The following is a 21,611-nucleotide window of genomic DNA, read 5'->3' as shown; positions in this document are numbered from 1 at the left end:
TGGCACAGTGGTTTAGTGCCGCCTACAGCCAAGGGCGTGATCCTGGAGACCCTGGATCGAGTCCCACGTCGGGCTCTCTGCATGCAGCCTGCTTCTGCCTCTGCCTGTGTCTCTGCCTCTCATTCTCTCTGTGTCTCTATGAATAAATAAATAAATAAATAAATAAATAAATAAATAAATAAATAAATAAATAAATTTTTAAAAAAGTGTAAGTAATCTAAGCACTCCATTTAAAAAGCAAAGGTTAGGGGTGCCTGGGTGGCTCATTTGGTTAAGTGTCTGCCTTTGGCTCAGGTCATGATCTCAGGGTCCTGGGATCAAGCTCCACATCGGGCTCCCTGCTTCACGGGCAGCATACTTCTCCCTCTCCCTCTGCCTTCCCCTCCCCCTGCTAATGCTCTGTCTCTCAGGAATAAATAAATAAAATTCCCAAAATTAATAAGAATAAAAAGATTACAAAATTGGATTAAAAAGCAAGACCTGAGATGCCTGGGTGGCTCAGTGGTTGAGTGTCTGCCTTTGGCTCAGGTCATGATCCTGGGGTCCTGGGACTGAGTCCCACATCAGGCTCCCAGTGGGGAGCCTGCTTTTCCCTCTGCCTCTGTCTGTGCTTCTCTCTCTGTGCCTCTCATGAATAAATAAAATCTTAAAAAAATAATACAAAAGCAAAACTAAACTACATACTGCCTATGAAAAAAACCTATTTTTTAAAAAAGATTTTATTTATTTATTCATGAGAGACAAAGAGAGAGAGAGAGGCAAAGACACCGGCAGAGGGAGAAGCAGGCTCTCTGCAGGAGCCCTATGTGGGACCCGATCCCAGCCCCCAGGATCATGCCCTGAGTCAAAGGCAGACACTCAACCACTGAGCCACCCAGGCGTCCCGAAAAAAAACTTTAAATATAAAATCCAAATAGGTTGAAAGTAAAAGGATGGGCCAACATACACATGAAAAGTTGCTCAACATCACTCATCATTAGGGAAATGCAAATCAAAACCACAATGAGATATTACCTTATACCTGTTGGGAATGGCTAAAATAAAAAACAGAAGAAACAGCAAGTGTTGGTGAGGATGTGGAGAAGTAGGAATACTTGTGCACTGTTGGTTAGGAATACGCACTGGTACAGCCACTGTGGAAGACAGTAGGGAGGTTCCCCAAAGAGTTAAAAACAGAGCAACCCTATGATCCAGTAATGCCACTACTGGGTATTTACCCAAAGAATATGAAAATGCCAATTCAAAGGGATATATGCACACCTATGTTTATTGCAACATTATTTGTGATAGCCAAATTATGGAAGCAACCTAAGAGTCCATCAGTGGACAAAAGGATAAAGATATGATATGTATACAATTATTATTATTCAGCCATAAAAAAGAATGAAATCTTGCCATTTGCAACAACATGGATGGACCTACAGAGTATAATGCTAAATGGATTAAGCCAGTCAGAGAAAGACAAATACTATATGATTTTACTCATGTGGAATTTAAGAAACAAAACAAATGAACAAAAGGAAAAAAGGAAAAAAGACAAACCAGAAAACATACTTTTACCTATAGAGAACAAACAGATGGTTACCAGAGAGGAGATGGTGAGGGAACAAGTGAAATAGGTGAAGGGAATTAAGAGTACACTTATCTTGAGCATGGAGTAATATACAGAATTGTTGAATCACTATATTGTACACCTGAAATGAAGATAACACTGTATATTAACTACACTGGAGTCTATAAAAAAAGTTGTTAAAAAGAAAGTAAAAGGATGGAAAAAGATATACTGTGCTAACATAAGTCAAAAGAAAGTGGGATTGGCTATACTAATATCAAAGTAGATTTCAGGGCAAAGACTATTAAAAGGAATAAATTCATCCAGAGGACAATATGCACCTAATAGAGTTTCAAAATATATACAGCAAGAACAGAACTGCAAGGAGAAATATACAAGTCTAAATTATAGTAAAAATTTTCAATACCCCTCTCTCAATCATTTATTAAACAAGCAGGCAGAAAATCAACAAGCATATCATAGACTTGAACACCACTACCAAACATCTTGCCCATAGCACTACCAACAAACTTGCCCTGATTGACATTTATAGGACAGTCCACCCAAGAAGAGCAGAATACCCATTCTTTTCGAGTGTCCACAGACTAAGACCATATTTTGGGCCATAAAACAAGTCTCAATAAATTCAAACATATTCAAGTCATACAAAGTCTCTGCCCATTATGGTTTCTGCCCACAACAGAATTAAATTAGAAATCAGTAACAGAAAGATCCTTGAAAAAATACCCCCATATTTATAAACTAAACAATACACTTCTAAATAATAAAGAAAGCAAACAGAAATTTAAAAGTATCTTTAATTGAATGACAATGAAAACATATCAGAATTTCTGGGATATCACTAAAGCAGTACTTAGGAAGAAATTTATAGCACTTGATACCTATATTAGAGGGAAAAAAAGGACCTTAAATAAATGGCCTCAGTTTCCACCCTAAGAAACTAGACTAGAGCAATAGAATACAGCAACTTAAAGAGATATGTTTACTCTCACCACTTAGCTCTGTAATGGAAGTTGTAGCCAGTGCAATAAAGCAAGAAAAAGAAACAGAAGGTATTCAGATTGAAAAAGAAGAAGTAAAATTATCCTTATTCACAGACAACATGATCATTTATGTAGAAATCTGATAGAATCTATAAAAAAAAGCTACTAGAATTAGTAAGGGAATCTATTAGCAAGGTTGTCAGGCTATAGGATCAATATGTAAAAATCAATTGTATTCAATTGTGTAATGAAAAATCAGAAATAAAAAATACATTTATAATGGCATCAAAAATATGAAATACTTGGGAAAAATCCAACAAAAATATGTGAAAGACCCAAACACCGAAGACTACAAAATATGGCTGAGAGAAAATAAAGGCTTAGGCCTAAATGGAGAGATATATTTTGTTCATGGATCAATTCTTCCCAAATTGATCTATAGATTTAACAGAATCCTGACTGAAATTCCAGCAGGTGTTTTGTAGAAATTGACAAGATAATTTGAAAATTCATGTGGAAATCAAAGGGCCTAGAAACCCTGCAAACGAACAAAATTGGAGGGCTAAAAACACCTGATGCTACAGTAAATAAAAAACATGATAAAAATAGATGATCAATGGAACAGAAATTCCAGAAATAATCCACAAATATATGAGTAACTGATTTTTGTCAAGGGCACAAAAATAAAAGAGAAAAGGTAACCTTTCAACAAATGGTAAGAAAAATGAACTTGGATCCATACTTTGCATCATATACAAAAATAATGGATCATAGACCTAAGCATAAAACCTAAAACCAAGGAAGTTCTAAAAAAAAAAAAAAGAAAGAAAAAAAAAAGGAAAAAAATCATTGTGACTTTGGGTTAGACAAAGATGGCTTAGAAAGGATACTATAAAAACCAAATCCATAAAAGAACAAATTGATAAATTAGCCTTATCCAAAATTAAAATTTCCTGCTCTTCAAAAGACACTGTTAAAAGAATGAAATTCAAGCCAGAGACTGGGAGAAAATCTTTGCAAAGCATTGATAAAGGTCATGTATGCAGAATATATAAAGAACTCTCAAAACTTAATTTAAAAACCCCCAAACCCAAGCAACCTTTTAACTGAAAGGCAAAAGATTTGGACACTTCTCCAAAAAAGATATATGCATGACAGAGAAGTACAGGAAAAGAATCAACATAATTTGTCACTAGGGATCTGTAAATTAAAATCACAACATGAGAGGGATGCCTGGGTGGCTCAGTGGTTGAGCATCTGCCTTCGGCTCAGGGCATGATCCTGGGGTCCTGGGATCGAGTTCCACATCAGGCTCCCCGCGGGGAGCCCGCTTCTCTCTCTGCCTATGTCTCTGCCTCTCTCTGTGTGTCTCTCATGAATAAATAAAATCTAAAAAAAAAAAAAAAATCACAACATGATAGGGGGTGACTGGCTGATTCAGTAGAAAAGCATGCAACTCTTGATCTTAGGGTCATGAGTCCAAGCCCCATGTTGTGTATAAAGATTACTTAAAAAAAAATCGGGGATCCCTGGGTGGCTCAGTGGTTTGGCGCCTGCCTTTGGCCCAGGGCATGATCCTGGAGACCCGGGATCGAGTCCCACATCAGGCTCCCTGCATGGAGCCTGCTTCTCCCTCTGCATGTGTCTCTGCCTCTCTCTCTCTCTCTGTATCTCTCATGAATAAATAAATAAAATCTTTAAAAAAAAATCACAATGGGATTTTATGCAACTGTTAGAAAGGCTAAAATTAAGATTACCCAAAGCAAGAGTTAGGATATGGAGCAACTGGAACTCTCATCTATGAGATGGGACTGTAAAGTGATAGTCATCTTGGAGGAAGCCTTAGCAGTTTAGTTTACATGTGTGATCTAGCCATGTCACTGCTTTACTTATTCACAACTTTATTTGTAATAGCCTCAAACTAGAAACAACCCAAATGTCCATCAGTAGATGAGCAGATAAACAAATTATGTCACATCCATACGATAGAATACTTGGAAATAAAAAGGAATGAACTATGGATACATATAACACCATGGATGAATCTCAAAATACTTATGCTGAATAGAAAAAGATGGGGGGAAAAGCATACTGTATTTATACAAAAACCTAGGAAATGCAAACTAATCTACAGTGACAAAGTAGATGGGTGGTTTCTTGGGGATGGTTAGAGGCTGGAGGGCAGAATTACACAGGACATGAGAAATCTTGGGTTGATGGGTATGTTTGCTATCTTGATTGTGATGTTTCATCACAATTGTGATGTACCACAGTTACATTATATATATATACACACACACACACACACACACACACACAGATGTACAGTTCTTTTAAAAGGCGGCTATGGTAGTTGTTGGAGGAACACATTTGGGAGTGTGCTTCAGCTGAATTAACACTCTAGCACATACCTGCCATGGGACTCCCAGCAGGCTACTTCAAAGACAGGGTAGGTACCTCAGTTACCTCCTCTGTAAAAGGGGGGCTAATAACAGAAAATGCCTTAGGCGATCATATTCAAGAGAGAATGGGCTAATACATGGAAATGCAACAGTTGTCTGAACACTCAAAGTATTCCATGAATGGCACCAGCACCCTTCTCACTGCAAATGAGGAAATTGAGGCATGGAGTTGGAAGAGGTGGGGTTACAATAGGCAACTTGTTCGTTTGCTTTGTATCCCTACTGTGGGAATTGTTCTTTCCACCCATTCCTAGTGATTCGAGCGGGTCTAAAACTCACAGTACCCAATATCCTTGGAGTATGCAGCCTGTAACAGAACAGTCTTCCTGAATAAATGACTGGTCCAAGGTGTGCAGTCATCCAAACTGGGTCCATCAGAAAACTTTTCTGGGATTTACCTGTATTAAATATACTGAAGTAGAGAAGGAGAGGTCTTTTTCCTTTAGGCTTTCCAAGCTGGCTAACCTAAGCCTGGAGTGATCTGTGACATGCCCTCATCACTTCCCTCACAGGGAAGATTTTTGACAGTGGAACAGAATGGGCAGAGAAAAGCAGTGGAGAAAGGGAGAATCCTAGGCTACCCCTTGAGCCCCTGGATCTATCTAGGCCTGAAATCAAACACTCCTTTCCTCGATGACTTATGAACCAATCAATTTCCCTTGGGACATAAGCTAGTTTGACCTATGTTTCTATTTGAAGGATTCTTAGATGACAGAGAGATGAAATAAGTTGGCAGTAAAATACTGGAGCTGGGATTCTAAAACCAGGTCTCACTGCTACCAAAGCTCACACCTGACTGCCCTTTCCTACTCATGGAGTGGGGCAGATGCCTGTGATTCAGGATGGAAGGACTGAGCAGATGGAGCTTTGACGGAAACCCATCAGCTCCACCCATCTGGGGAAGTTGTCTCACCTCAGGCTTTTAACCCTTGCAAGAGATTCCAAAGACATGACAACAGGACAATGGCATATTTATTTACAATTGGACCAAAAAAAGGCATACAGGCATCTTTTAATTAAAAATAATAATGATGATGATTAAAAAAGTCAGAAAAATTGATGACATCTGAACCCTTTTTGAGGAGTCCATTTCCCTACTCCCCCACCCCCCAAAAGAGAATCTCTTAGGGAAAAAAATCCGAGATTTGGATGAACAAAAGCCTGCACTATCATTCTCCACTGCTTGGGTTCCCTTTTCTCCAACCTGATTCTTGGTGGACACTGCCTGGAGCTATGGAGTCGCTGTGAGGAAGGTCGAGAAGTTCACTGGTTTGATTGGTGGAATTGGTAGGGGCAGCTGGAGGAATCTGGAATCGGGGTGCAGGGTGTTGAGGGGGTGGGATGTGTTCCTAGCATCCTGAGCTTTGTCTTGTGGTGGGAGTCCCAAAGGGCCGAAGCAAGGGTGAGTGGCTGTTACTTAAGCCTTAATACCAGGGTGGGTCTGGTCTCTTGCAACTTAAGAACAAATGTTTTGACATGCATGGGGTGCGCAGGGAGTTAAGTGCTGACACAGGAGCCAGGCCTGCCAGGTTAGCAACCTCTAACTCAGCTCCTTGCCTATTCCTGGGAATGGGGGACAGAGTGACAGAACTGACCTTCCCTCTTCCTTCCCACAAGCAGTTTTCTGGATGTCCCCCAAAGGAGGCAAGAATCAGATGGGAGGTGGAGGTGGAGGCAGAGGGGGTGGAGCTGGCTAAAAGAGCTGGGTACGAGCGCTGAGGTTGGGGATATCAGGGAGAGAATGCCTCTCCCCAGCCACCTAAAGGAGGGCATGGGGCGGGGGGGGGGGGGGGCGGGGGGCCTCCTGGCCTTATTCTGCCCAGGAAGTGGGAGAGAAGAGGGCCCGCCACCAGCAGACTTTGCAAAGAGCAGCAACCCCCCAAGGAAAGTACTGGGGAGTAATCCTGAGGGGGTGAGGACCCTCATTCCAGAAAGACATGTGGATGCTTGGCTTGACTGTAAATACTCAGCCCTGGATCCAGGGTTTCTTGGCACGAATAGTTCACTGCAAGTCTCTTCTCTTCTCTAGCAAACTCCCACTGCTCTGAGCAGGGGTGAGTCTCGCTGTCCTGGGGGCACTTGGCCCCAAGTACTTCCAGGGGATTTTCCTTGGTTGATCTGGAGGCCTGGCTGGAAGCCCTGCCTTGGGCAGCCCTGGGAGGAGGCTGGAGGAGAGAGGAATGAGGGACTGGGCTGGTAGAGGCTGGTTGGCACGGAGGATGTGCGTCCAGGCTAGAGCTGTGCTCCGTTGCAGCATCAACGACGAGGCGGGGCCATGAGAGGCTTAGAAACCTCATCGAAGCCCTAGAAGGCCAGGCATTTCATCTTCCAGTTAATCGTGGGGTGGCCAACAGCCTGAGGAACTGAGGTGGAGACAGTGACCAAAACCCAGTGTCATGGTGATTTATCCATCCTGGATCCATATGTTAAAAAACTAAGGAGAAAACCCCCAACCAAAAAAATAAACCTGAATAAACAGGTCTGAGAATTCCTGCTGGAGGGAACTTTCTTAGCACGGAGGAAAAAACAACCCACAAAAAACTCATCCCCCACAGAACTAGAATAAAATGATGAAGAAAAGTCCGAGATTTATCTACAGGCCTTCCCGCCCCCCACGCAGCCCCAGGATCCAGGAACACTGTCAGGAGTTACATTCCCAAGGAGCAGGAGTTATTTTATTTGCGTGCCTGCAGTTCCCCACGCAGAGTGGCTTCCTGTCCGTGAATGGAGTGGGCCTGGCCATGGTCCACCCCATCAGTCTATTTTCACAGCAGCGTAGATCTTGCGGACAAACATGTAGGCTGCATAGAAGCCGATGGTGCCCGTGAGAAGCCAGAAGGACAGGACCATGAGGGCCGTGTAGCCAAAGTACAGGAGGGAGGGAATGAACTCCACGATGTCCAGCTAGGGCACAAGCAGAGAGAGAAGAGAGGGGTGGACACTTAGTGCCAGTCTACCACAGCCAACTGGGGGCCCCCAACCTTCTCACTGATCCTGTGGAACAGCTGAAGGCTGGCAAGGGGAAGGGGCTCGCTCCAGGTGGGCAGTGAGGGGCAGGCAGGGCTCAGAGCCATGGCGAGCCTTTGTCAGCACCAGGGCCCTCATAACCACCGTGGTAGACTATTAACCCCACTCACAGAGGGGGCACAGAGGGGTCTGGTGCCACCCACAGTTACAGAGCTAGGAAGCAGAAGGACGTGGGCCTCAGACCTGGGGCTGGAGGGGTGGGGGTCCACTGCCCAATTCCACTGACCCAGGCCACTTCCTGTGGGGGACGAAGGGGCACGAGTCATCCCGGAGCATCCTGGGTGCTCCCTGGGAGACAAGAGGAGACTTCAGGGGCCAGGGCCAGAATGTCTTAGACAGGAATGGCCACAGCTATGTCACTTCTTCACCCTCCACAGTCCCCAGAACAGCACAGCGACATTCCTGGATGGCTGAAGCAGCTGCCAGGAGTGGAGGGAGGAGACAGGCATACAAGGGCCCCAGCTTAAAAGAGCAGAGAGCCAACAAAGCCAGCCTATGGTCCTCACCTCCTGACCACGCTTCTGCCACTACTGTCAACATCTCCCAGGGATTTAATCTTGGAGCACACTGGACTCCTCTGTAGAGTCAGTGGCCTGGCAGAGATGTCAGGGACCTGTGTGGTGGCTGTATTTGCTGGTATCAAGACCTGCCTGGCACACCGGGGTTGGAGTGGGGACAGTGCCAGGGCTCGTGAGCAGACGCATGGTCACAAATGTCAGGAACTCAGAAGAAATCAACAAAGACCTTCTCCCCAAGGCCAAATATCCTCAAACTTAGGGGATGAAGGCCATTTTTTGTAGGCTCAATCTTCCCGTTTCACAAGCTTTCTCATGGCTGGAGAGGGCAAGAGGGAGGCAGGGGACATCGCAGTGGTAAAGCCAGTGATTAAGACCAGGAAGGAAACGAGGTAAAAAGGCACGGCTGGAATGGCCCTCAGAATTCAGACAGGCCAAGGCTGTCATTTTATAGACAGACTCTGGGACTAGGGGTGGTCATTAGAACAGAGAAGACTGGGGCCCAGGGAGGAAGAACAGGAGGTCGTGAGATGACCCTGGGGGCAGTCTAGGAGGCCATGCAGCTCGGTTTTGTTTGCCCAACACTGTCCCTTGTCTTCTATCTTCCTGGGTTTTGGAGTTACCCGCTCCTTATTCCGTGGTTCTGCTGGGGCTGTCAGTTTTAATACAACACTGAAGCTAGTCGATCAGAGTGCACCATCTCACTGGACCTGAGGAACAGTGAGATGAGCCTCTTCCCTGGGATTGGTGACTTGACAGTAGAGAAAACATGTTCTTTTGGCTCTAGGGCAGTGAAGCTGAAAAAAGAACTAAGGCTGCCACTGGCATCTTTCCACTTGGAGGCAAGATCCTGCGTACAGACAAAAGCCAAGAAAACACGCAGAGCTGAGGCGGGGATGCAGAGCCTCAACAACATTTGAAGTGCTGGGTCTAACCATGCCTGAAGCTAGACTCTTCCAGGTATACCAGTGAATACGTTCTCTTTTTGATTAAGTCAGCTGGAATTCAGTTTTAATCACTTTCTGCTTGAGTTCTGATGAATGTGGGCTTTAGAGGAGGGAAGTTAGATTTGTTCTGGATGACTATGGCCTAAAGACAAAAGTTACAGGGTGGTAGATTTCAGTGTGAATCAAGGAAGACCTTGATAATGACAGGAGATAGCCAGAGAGACTGAAGATACCAGGAGGGAGTGTCTTTTGTCACTGGATGTGGCAGAGCAGGGGTCAGCAAATTTTTTCTTAAAGGGCCAGATCATACAGTTTAGGTTTCGCAGGCCGTGTGGCCTCTGTCACAACTACTCTACGCTGCCACTATAGTGTGAAAGCAGCCATAGACAATATGTAAATGAATGAGCATGCCTGTGTTCCAAGAAAACTTATTTATAGAAATAGGCCCACCAGCACATAGTTTGCTGACCCCTGAGCTCCATGAGAAAGAGGAGCACGGTCAGCCAACTGGAAGCAGGGTGGAGAACCACTGATGATCCACGCAGTCCTTTCTGACTGACGATTTTGTGAAAGGGCATTCTAAGTTTCAACCACTGACCTCTGACTCTGGTTTGGGAATATACCCTGGTTGCACGCAGAGGACTGCCTGTTTTTGGGTTCTGGAGACCTGAAGCACAGCGGGTGAGCCTGTCTCTAGTGGCAGCCTTGGAAGTGAAGAGTCCACCACAGTGATCCTACACCCCTCCAGTGGCCCATCTGGCTTATGTGTCACGCATGAACCTACCACAACTATCGTGGTGAGTGGGCTCTGTATTCTTACTCAAGCCACCCTTGGGGGCAGTGAGCTCTGTGGGTGTACCTGAGTTCCTAAATTTGGGCACTAAAGCCCATTTCAGCATTTTCTGCTTATATCTTTATTAGCTCCTTCTCATCTACTTTCTGTATTCTTTCATATTACTGCTTTTTTTCCCCCCTAGCTTGAGGTAAGTACCACCTTCTCAGCCTCTCTTATTTCTTATGAGTAGCAATGCAAGGTGAGAGATTTCGTATAAGTTCTGCTTTGGCTGTATCTCACAGGTTTTGCATGTAATATTCTGTCACTTATCCTAAAGGCTTTTGTCTCACAAACACACAGGACATAAATTCTCTCTGTCCTAAAAAGATGCATTTCCTACAACAGAATGTCTTTTGGTCCTACTCTTGGTAGGAGAGACTCACACTCGGGCTTTTCCCCAGCACCCTCCTCTCCACCAACCTGCCCTGAATGGGATGGGGGCTTCCTCACACAGGGCAGTACCTTGTTAACAAAATAAAAGATGGCATAGACGAGGACATAGAATGCAGATCCCCCGGAGACTAGGAAATTCCTCCACCACCAGCGGTAATCCTGAAAAGGAAACAGAGCAGAGTCATTATCTCCAGGTGTAGAATCTTCCCCAAGTTTCATGGTTGCCTGAGACCTAAAGACCTTAGGCAAGAACAGTCATATTTGGGGTGATGGGAATGTTTTATATCTATATCTATAACCATAGTGGTTACACAACTGTATGCATTTCTAAAAACTCATTGAAGGGACGCCTGGGTGGCTCAGTGGTTTAGCATTTGCCGTCAGCTCAGGGTGTGATCCTGGAGTCCTGGGATCAAGTTCCACATTGGGCTCCCTTCCTACAGGGAGCCTGCTTTTCCTTCTGCCTATGTTTCTGCCTCTCTCTGTCTCTCATGAATAAATAAAATCTTAAAAAAACAAAACAAACAAACAAACAAAAAACAACTCACTGAAGACTAAAAAGGGTGAGCTTTACTGTTCATAGATGAGATCTCAAAAAAAAAAAAAAAAAAATCACCAAAGACCACAGCAAAAGAAAGTAATAACATTTCTTGAGCAAACGGTGCCTGCCAAGTGCCAGGCACCATTCTAGCGCTATACGTGAATCAGCTTATTCACTCCTTGTAGCAGCCCCGAGTTAGGTACTATCACTGCCCTGTCACACAATGAGGGAAGAAAGGTGCAGACAGGTTAAGCAATTGCCCAACCAGAGATATTAACGGAGGAGTCAGGGCTTCAGCCCAGGGCTTCTGTCCCAGAGCCCTTGTCAAAGGGCTCTGCCAAGAGCTGATCCCCAGAGGGAAGGAAGGTCACCTAAAGTGCGCCAATTACTAGAGAAACCACTACTGGAGTGGACTCCACTGACATACCTACTGACCTTTTCTCATGTCACCATGACTATTACACGTGACTATGCTGTAAGGTAGGGATCATGAACACCAGTCTACAGCTGAATAAATGGAGGCTCAGTGAAGTACTTTCCCAAGACTTCATCGCAGGAGGGGAGCCCACATGGGAAACCCAGACAGCTTCATTGACCCATTCAATGCTGGACCAACTGTCCTCACCCCCAACTCCTGGCCCCATTCCCCTCACCTCTGCACATAGCTGGAAGTACACCATGACGATGCTGATTTGTGAACACGACACCACCAGGATGATGAAGACAAGGAACAGGAAGCCAAAAAGGTAATAGAACTGATTCTCCCAGATTGCCTGTGGACACATCACAGCTGACCTTCAGCTAGCCTGCCTCCCCCCGGTGACCCCTTCCCTTGGCATAGGCTGCCTGTTCTCAGAAAGCCATCCCTCAGTTATGTGTGGCACACCACCTGCCACCAGGGCAAGAATGGAGACACCCTCATGATACTACTGGGGCCTGTGGGCCTGGCATGTGGCTCTGACTGGCCTTTCCTTCCTAGAGCAGAGGGTGAGCCAGGCTGTTCTTAGGGAGGGGCTGAGGCATGGCTGACCCTACAATGAGTGGGCCCCTGCCTAAACTCAACAGCTTGTGGGAAAATAATGAATCCCACTCCAATCAAAATCACACAGCAGCCACCACCACTTAGGGGCAGCCTGCTGCAGGCCAGGCATGGTGCCACATGCTTTATGTGCATCTCCAAACGTAAGCCATTTACGGATGAGGAAGTCAAGGCTTAGAGAGGCTGGTGATTGGCCCAGGGTCACACAGAGTAAGGTGGCCTCCGGGGGTGGGGAGCAGCCAACCTGTCCTCTGACCCTTTTCCTAGGCAGAGCTAGACTACTCCAGAGCAGTAGCTGCTTGTCCAGTACAGACTTGGTGCAGGGGACCAAGTTCAGTCAGCTAGGTGCAGATGGCTCTGAGGAGCCCTTCTGCCAACTTCAACCTTGGCTTGGCTATTAACATTATCCTCATGATAGCCGCTATTTAACAAGTACTGCCTGAATGCCAAGCATGTGCCTTTTACAGTCTCACTCCAGCCTCACAGTGATCCTGAGAATTAGGAATCATTCCCCACACTTTCCTGAGAGTTCTGAGTAGCAGGTCAAGATGAGTGGGGAACTGGAACTCCAAGCAGAGGCCATGATATTACCAATGGTGGAGCCTGGCTGCAACATTATTGAAGTAGCTCCTATTTCCTGAGCACTTCCCACATACCAGACCCCCCACACATGGCCTATCTCATGTATCCTTCCAAGCCATTCTGAGGGGTGGGCGTGTTAGCCCTATCTCGGCATGAAGAGTGTGGACCCCGACAGGTGAAGGGGCCTGTCTGAAATCTCAAGGGCAGTAAAAGGCAGAGCACATAAATGGAGGGACTAGGGACCAGGCAGGCTAGTAGGGGGAAGGCAGCAGGCTATGTGTGGAGGGATGGGGAAGCACCCCCACCAAGCCCCTGGGGCTGACCCAGCCCTGGGGAGAAATGCTACTCACACTGAAGATGAAGAAAAGCTCGATGAACATGGCACCGAAGGGCAGGATCCCAGCCATAAGAATGCTGCAGCAGAAGGTGAGGGTTAACACTACTGGGGGACCCAGACTCCTCCCAGGTAGTATAAGGAACTGTGCTCACACAGCTGTGGTGGTTCTAGTTCCCTGGCATGCTTTCATACCATTATAGCCTCCTGAGAGGGTGGCAAGGTGGGCATCGTTCTCTGCATTTTATAGATGGGGAAGCTGAGGTATAGAGAGCTGGGGTGAGTTGCCTAGATCCAAGTGATGGTCTTAATCTGTCTCACCTGCAATTTTCTACCCCTCCCTTCCCTGTCCTGGTTCCTAGGCCAATACCAGGTCTGGCTGGAGTGAAGTTAACCTGGTGCGAAGTTAATTTTCATAAAATCTATGAGAGCACCCTGGAGCTGCAGAACATGTCACAATATCCCTCAGGGAGGGTACCCATTCCACGTCCTCCTAAGGAAAGGCTCATGGCAGTGTCGGCCTTGCCCCCACCAGAAACTCACCCAACAAATCGGTTCATGTACCATCGCTGTTCAGGGATCTGCCGGGGAATCTGGTTGGTGCGCACAGGGTTGTCATATGGCTGCTTGCGGAAGCCGAAGTAGTAGCCCAGGTAGACGAGGGGCAGGGAGATTCCAAACCACATGCACAGCAGGGCCACCATCGTGGGAAAAGGCACCTGCGGGCACAGCACCGTGAGGCCCCACAAGGCACTGATGCCTGGGGCCAGGGATAGTGCAGGAGGAAGGAAGACCCAGTGAGTCCCCTGGAAGGAGGGTCACCATGGTGGGGAAGGTCCTGCAGACATGCCCCCCACAAGGCTCCTGGCCAGAACCTCTGGGGGCTGATGCAGCCCCAGGGAAAAGCAGAGGGCAGATGGAGGACCATTTGGGCTGTGAAGTGAAGAAGAAACCACAGCATCCCAGAGGAGCTTGTCATCCAGGGAGGGATTGGGGAAAGAACAAAGAAGGACTGAAAACAAGAGGGGAAGATGAGGCCAGAATGAAGGAGAATTATGTGGTATATGACCTGGAGACAAAAGGGAAAAGACCAAGTGCACAAATTGTGTCTTCCCAATTTTGTTAAAATAAAAAACCACAAATATACTATGAAGTAAAAAAAGCAGGTAATAAAACTGTATGTATAGGACTCCATTTTAACAAAAACATCTCAATCCTTGTATTTTATGTGCCTACGAGGGCTGTGCCAAAAAATTAATAGTAGTTCCTCCGATGGCATGTAGGGGTTAGAACTTATTTTTCATTTCTTTAAACAGTACTACATTTTTTCAAGAATTATGCAAACTGGAAGAAGCAAATTAACATGTGCAAAGTGTTTTTAGGATAATACTTATTCCAATGTAAGCACAATACAAATGCTTGCTATTTTGTGATAATTTTAAAGTTACATCATTCTATTTTAAATATAGCTAAAAAGACTGCAAAAAACATATACTAAAAATTACATCAACTTCTCTGTACTTTCCAACATTTCCACAATGAGTGTTTATCATAAGTGGTTGGTAACTGGGAGGAAAATGTTGAAAGAGAGAAGGAACAAAGGTATAAAAGAGGAAGTGAGAGGAAGAGCATGACTCTGTCTTTCCTGAAGGTGGCTTCCCAACTGCTGCAAAAGAGCCAGTCCTCTGGCTCCCTGGACTCTGCTTCACCTGACAACCTTAATAAATGGGCAACTGCAGGTGAGGGAGGCAGTTCTATCCGCTACAACTGGGCTGGCAAATGCCTGCCCCACCTCCACTGCAGCCCTGCTCTGGGATCTAAGCCCCCTGTCCCCACCCCCACTCAGTGAGTCCTGGGCAGCTGCTAGCAGTGACTGCGGCTGGCAGGATCCCTGTGCCAAGGGGCAGGGCAAGGAAGAGGAGAGCCTGGTTTGGGATCCTGACCTAATAAACTCACCCGAGGCAGCTTTCCCTTGGCTGAGGCACAGGGAGATTCCCCAGCTGGCCCCCGGACTGTGGAAGTCTCCCTTTAGAGAAGTGAGCTTTGGCCAGCTGTCTGCAAGAGCCCATATGAAGGCCAGGGCCAGAGCAGAGGCCATAGGATGGGCAGGGAGGGGGAAACCCTGGGTAGTCCTCAGACCCTAGGGCTGGGAACAGAACTCTGGGGATTCAGAAAAGGGAAGAGAACAGTGGGAAGTGACCTGCTGGGGTGGGTCGGAACACAGCTGGCCCCCCCCTTACTTACTGCTCCTGATGAGTGCTTTCCCCAGATGAAGCAATTCAAAACAAAGCAGATGCCAAAGACCACACCAGGGTAGAGTGTTGCCGTCTGGAAGCAAAAGAGACCAGGCTGGGGAGCTGCAACAAGGGAGCTCCCAGCTGTTCCCGTGGGACCCCCAGACTTGAGGCTCTCAACCCTCTTTGTCCTTTAGGTCCCAGCACTCCAGGATCATTACTTCCAGAAAGCATGCCCTGAACTGTCTGTTCCTTGCCCTCATCCTAGTCTGTGAGTAGGGACAGTTACCTGGTTGATGTCTGCTTACCCCCAGAGACTGTAAGCTCCTTGGGAAGAGTGTTTCCCCCCCGTTCACTGATGTACACCCCGCATTTAGAACACAGTAACTGCTCTCAACAACCATTTGTTGAACAGGAATGAATGAGTAAAAGTTCTACAAAACATGGGTGTGTGGGCCTCAACCCAAACTGCCTAGAGAGGTGGGTGAGCTTTAATTGAGGCTTCAGGGTGGCAGGTGTTGGTCCCCACACACACCAGCTCACCTCATCCTCACTACGGGCCTGGATGGAAAGGGCCTTTTAAAGAAGAGGACACTGGGACCCAGCAATGTTAAATATACACCCCAACTTCATACAGGAAAGGGTGGATTGGAGGTTCAAAACCAAGCAGTCTGACTCCAGAGGCCAAGCCCCTACCCCATATTCCATCCTGTCACCATCTCTTGGGCTGGGGCCCAGGCACTTGGAACCAAAGCCCCAGATCTACAGGAGCCTCCTTCACTGCTGTGGCTGCCTCAGCATCCGGGAAGGCCCCTGACCACAATGCCCGAGGCCCCCTGCAATCTGGCACTCAACCTCCAATGCCAATTTCACCTTTGACTCAGAGCCACTACCCCACACCTGGTAACTGGTCATTGCCCCTTCATGTCGCCGCTGTCCCTGGGCTGTCATGTAGGCAGAGTTATCAACATCTCAGGGTATCTGCCACCTGAGTATTAATGTTGGGCCAAGGGCCTTACACGCAGTCTCTTTCTGTCCACATAACAACCCTGAGAGCAGGTGCAACCATCCCCTACAGGAGAGATGGGGAAACTGAAACAGAACAGAGCCAGGGTGGGGATCTAGGAGATTCCAGAGCTCCAGGCCACCCTGCCAGCTGCTTCTTTCCATCTGAAACCCTCCTCTTCAAGGCCTGGCTCAAACGTCATTTCCTCTCTGAATATTCCTGCTTTACTTTGCTGTATAGGAAGGCATTCCTGTCTGCCCTCCTGGCCAAAGTTAGACTGGGCACTGTACTACACACCGGGAGTGAGAACAGGAAGAAAGTTCCAGTGAGGCCGACAGACTCATAAGTGGAGAACCACTTTCACAGCACTACCTGTAGGCATGAGGCCCCTGCCTGGGCTCCCTGGGAGTCAGACTGGGGAAAGAAGGGGCAAGGCTTCTAGAGGGTGACACTGGAGCTGAGACCTACAGTACGAGGTGAGGGGAGTAAGGGAGCGGTGTGCCTGGCACAGGCTAGAAGGGGATAGGAGTGGTGGGGTACCCCCATCGCTGCAGGCCACGGCACGTGCCCACCTGTGGACGGAGGCACAGCACCAGGGAAAAGGTGCCAGGGATGCCTAGGACAGTCAAGGGTCTAGGCAAGACCTGGGCAAGAGTTCCAGAGCCAGAGCTGGAGCTGGGAGGGAATTCAGGGACTATTTGACAGGAAAGCCCTCAGCACTTGTTGTCTGAGAAGAGGTCGGCCGAAGGGAGCAGGAGGTAAGGAAGCAACCCAGCTCTCTGGCCTGACGGTCTGGGTGAATGATGCAGGGAACAGGTGTAGGGCAGAGAAGTGGGAGTCTGGTGTGGGGTTGGCGGAGGGAAGATCTGGGGCTACCTGTGGGAGGCCTCCCAGGGAAGAGTTGTGCTGGGGGGACATTGGAACTGGGTTCCACAGCTCTGTAGCTGTACCACAGCCTGAGAAAAATGCTCGAGGCATCAACAATTCAGGGCCTTTCTCTGATCCTTCCAGAAGTCACCTTCACAGCTCTCTATAGTGAGGACTCTGTGCCAGGGGTGTGGCGACCAGACCAGAGACAGCCTGGTTTTCCTAGGGCTTTCAAGAGAGGGGGAATGGTTTTAGCACATCAGGACCACAGGCTTCTCTGAGTCTGGCACAGGGGTTTCTTGGGGTCTGAGGGGCCTCGTTTGTCTGGGAGAGCGGCACAGGCTCCCTGGGAGGTGGGGTCAAGTCCCAGGCATCTGCCAGTGTCTAGTCTTTGCTGCTGCCCCAAACTCTCTTGACTACCAGGAGGACAGAGCAGGGCACGGACTGTCCTCCCTGAAGAGAAAACAGAGGTACCAAAGTCTGGAACATGGGCTGAGAGCAACATGGGCCTGGCCTCTTCTGCCCCTGGCAGGCAGTTCTCTCTACTCTGGGTAGGGTGTCCTCCCAGCAGCCCAGCTACCAGTTTGGGGCCTTAAACTTTGACACAGAGGGTTGCTGCCTAAATCTTGTTATTCTGAATCCTCTATCTCTTCTCTTGTTTGAGCAATCAGACAACGTAGGCTAAAAATCACCTATATTCAATCTGCTTCTCTCACGGATGTAGCAGCAGAGGCCTTCAGAAGTCCCAAGATGCCTGTGTGAGAGCCCAGTGTTCCCTACCCTGGGGCGTGTGCTCCCCCACTCTATCACGCTGCTACTCTGGTGCTAACCCCCACCACAGACTGCCTATACTGCTGAGGAGCCCAGGAAGAAGCTTCTCAGCTCCACACCAACACTGGCAGGAAGTTAGCACACTTACACAGAAGGCTCCTTTCTTCCACCGATGGCCTTTCAGAGTGCGGTACAGACGGCCAGCAGAAAATCCACCAAACACCCTGTGGGGAAATCGCAGGGGTCCACACCAAGGGGATTTGTTAGCCGGAGGGCAGGCAGCCTGGGCCAGCCCCGGAGTCCATTCAGACACACCTACCCCATGAACATGAAGAGGAAGCAGGCTGTGGTCATGAGAGCTCCCCGGCTGGAGGGCGACAGCATCCCGAGCATGGCCACGACTGTGGGGGAGCGGGAAGGAAGAGAGACAATCAGGGTCCCTGGCCCCAGCCCCCAGGGCAGATGAGGTTTCCTTCTCCCCTGGCCCTCCTGACAGCAAACTCCCCTGCTCTTTACAGGAGAAGACGGGTCTTAGCTGAGCTCACTACTGCCGAGCACCAGCTGGCCACATCTGCACCACCGCTTCCAGCCCACAGAGCACTTGCGACCAGTCAGGCACTGAGCTGAGACCACTACAAATACCTGCTCACTCTGTCTGCCTTATCAGCCCTGTGAGGCAGAGCTTGGTTACCCATTTCTCAAATGAGAAAAATGAGGTTCGCAGAGGTTAAGTAACTTGTCCAAAGTCACAAAGCTTAGCGGCATGAGGCTGAGATAAAAACTTAGGCAGATCAACTGCTAAGAGATTAGGTCTTAAACGTTCTCATCACAAGAAAAAAAAAATTATGTAACTATGTGTGGTGATGTTAACTAAATTACTGTGATCATTTCATAATATATACATATAGCATATATATGCTATATACCTTAAACTTATGCTGTGTCATGTCAATTAAAAACTAGTAAAAATGGTTAAAAAAAAATTTAGGTAGACTGATTTCCCCTCCCAATCCTGGTGCTGACTTGCTGAGTCACTGAATACCTGACCACGGCTTTGCAGATGGAGTGGACATAGTAGGTGATCAATAGTACTTGCTGGAGAGCTCTGAGGGGCACCAAACTACCAAGGCCTGGTGCTGAGAGGACCCAGCCATCCTGCTGGCAAGGAAGACTGTCTTGCCCAGTGATGCCAACATGTCTCATTCTGCAGTGGGGGAGGCCACCCCTCTCTCAGACTCATCAGGCCTGTGCTGCTCTGGTGACAGGACCCCATGCCCAGCCCTCCCAGGCCCACTCACAGATGACGATGAGGATCATACAGAAGAGCTGAATGCCTGAGCCCAGGAGGGAGCTGAGGATCATGGGATACTGCGGGGGCCTGAAGACATCACCATGCACCAGCTTCCACCCAGACTCTTCCATGGTGTCTTCCTGCAGCAAAGGGTCAGGAGTGAGGCTGCTTCCTGGGGTCCAGAGGAGACAGCTCCTGCATAGACCAGCCCCAAGGACCCACGCCCCGACTAGGGCTGAGGGTCCCTCAGGTGTCAACCAGCCACCGCCCTGACAGGAGTGTAAGTAACATGAGACAGTGCTTCCCAGAGAATTATCACATGGAAAAGGAGGGCACAAAAATGAGGCTTACAGCTACTTAAGAGGCAAACCTCCTCCCCAAATTCCACAAGCCTGGTGCACAGAAAAATAATGTAAACATCAACACACTGAAATGTTAATTGTGAGAATTTCTGAGTGGTAAGATTCAGAAGCAACTTTTTAACTGATTATAAAAGTAATATGTGCTTTTATGTAATAAAAAAGTGAAAAAAATTATGGCATTTGGCATGATATTCAAATGAACAAAAGGCAATAAATGTTTATAATAGAAAATTGTTTAAAAATCTGGAAATACTGAACAAAAGATCTAAAACTCATAAGTAAACATTCAAAAATTAAAAAAAAAAAAACAAAAGACATAGAAAAGACAGTAATTTATACCCCTGGCATTTATTTATTTTTTTTTACCCCTGGCATTTAACGATACCAATGTTTTGATGCACTTCCTTTAACCCTTTGTGTATGTTTATGTGCATATGTATATATAATCTTTAAATACTAAAATTGGAACCAGTGTTTTTACTGCATACTTTGTTATTTTTCAAATGATGTTTGATCAAGAGCATTTCCTCATTTCTAATAAGTACTCTTTGCAATTGGTATTTTAATGTCTGTACAATTTCCATTGCACAACTCTACCGTAACATCCATTATTATGGAATACCAGGCTACATTCAGTTTATTTAAAATATAAATAAAGTTGTAAGAAATATTTCTGGAGTCCTTGTGGTTTTGATGTTTTCCTTTGAAAATTCCAGAAGAATTACTGGGTCAAAGCAAGTTAACTATTTGACAGTTCATGGTATGTACAGCCAATTCATAACTTTTCAGAAAACTACCAATTTACACTAGCATGGGTGGCATGTGCAGGGCCTTAGCTCACATAAACCTTGCTGACAATGAGTACTATATGAAAACACACTTGGATTGATTTGAAGGTCCAAAATTGTCTTCTCATAATTGTTTGAATCTGTCCTTTGGGAGGGGAGGGTGGTTATCCCTGAGATAAAAATGGTTTTTCACATGTTTATTAGCCATGTATAGTTCTTAGTCAGTAAATTTTTTGTTCATTCTCAAATTAGAGATTTGGGGGCTTTTTAAAACCAGCTCTCTTAACTACAACCTTTTTCAAGTTTGTTATAAGTAATCTCTGGCACTTTTCTGTTTTAGCTATATATTCTGACATGCAGAACAGTTTTTAGATTTTTTTTTTTAAGTAGTCCCCATACCTAATATAGGGCTTCAACTCACGACCCAGAGATTAAGAGATGCAGGCTCCATGACTGAGCCAACAGGTGCCCCTAGTTTTCAAATTTTTAATGTATTCATTAAGTTTTCTTCTTGTGATTTCTGCTATTGCTTTTATGTTTAGAAATTAGAACAACACTTATCTCTATCATTTTGGGTCATTAAACATTTTTTTTTTCCTTTTCAAACTACTCTATGAAACACACATACATCACCAACACCATCACCACCACCACAACCACCCTGTCCCCCAGTCTGGTAGCCCAGAACTCTACTGCTAGTCTGCCCTCCCTCCCCAAGTCCATTCCTCCCCAGCCAAGACCTCGTACAATGTCATCCTCCTTGTTATAGTTGGCAATGTCCTTCCGGAGGGTCCGAATGATGATCATGCTCAGGATGCCTGAAAAAGACGGGTGGGGAGGAAGAGGCGTTAGCACTGCTGGTGCAGTCTCCTGGGCTACATGCCCTCCTGGGCTTGGAGTTTTGCTGGGGGATGGCTGGCGTGCATGGCTTCCTCCAGTGGGAACTGGCTGTGCAGCTGCTCTGGGACTTCTGCTGAACAGAGCTCCACCCCAGCTATCCAGAGAGGGGCACACGGAGGGTCACTCCTCTGGTAGGGGAAGGAAAGAGCCACTGGGATGCA

General features: G+C 46.9%; 1 protein-coding gene across 2 annotated transcripts in view; it reads right to left on the bottom strand.

The window, feature by feature from the left end:
* Positions 1-5,972: 5,972 nt before the first annotated feature.
* TM9SF4 (transmembrane 9 superfamily member 4) overlaps positions 5,973-21,611 on the bottom strand; it is a 51,416-nt gene continuing 35,777 nt past the window's right edge. For both annotated transcript variants that reach the window (XM_038571949.1, XM_038571948.1), the window contains 10 exons: positions 21,298-21,368; positions 19,408-19,540; positions 18,429-18,510; positions 18,258-18,333; positions 15,476-15,559; positions 13,775-13,950; positions 13,248-13,311; positions 11,930-12,049; positions 10,805-10,894; positions 5,973-7,922 (listed from right to left, as the gene is read on the bottom strand). In XM_038571949.1, coding sequence (XP_038427877.1) covers positions 7,773-7,922; positions 10,805-10,894; positions 11,930-12,049; positions 13,248-13,311; positions 13,775-13,950; positions 15,476-15,559; positions 18,258-18,333; positions 18,429-18,510; positions 19,408-19,540; positions 21,298-21,368 — 1,046 coding nt within the window. In that variant the 3' untranslated portion in view covers positions 5,973-7,772. The remainder of the gene's footprint in view (positions 7,923-10,804; positions 10,895-11,929; positions 12,050-13,247; positions 13,312-13,774; positions 13,951-15,475; positions 15,560-18,257; positions 18,334-18,428; positions 18,511-19,407; positions 19,541-21,297; positions 21,369-21,611) is intronic.

The sequence above is a fragment of the Canis lupus genome, chromosome 24 (assembly GCF_011100685.1).
Source record: "Canis lupus familiaris isolate Mischka breed German Shepherd chromosome 24, alternate assembly UU_Cfam_GSD_1.0, whole genome shotgun sequence".
Classification (NCBI taxonomy): Eukaryota; Metazoa; Chordata; class Mammalia; order Carnivora; family Canidae; genus Canis; species Canis lupus.
The sequence above is the reverse complement of the archived record's forward strand: the minus strand, read 5'-3'. Positions and strand labels throughout refer to the sequence as shown.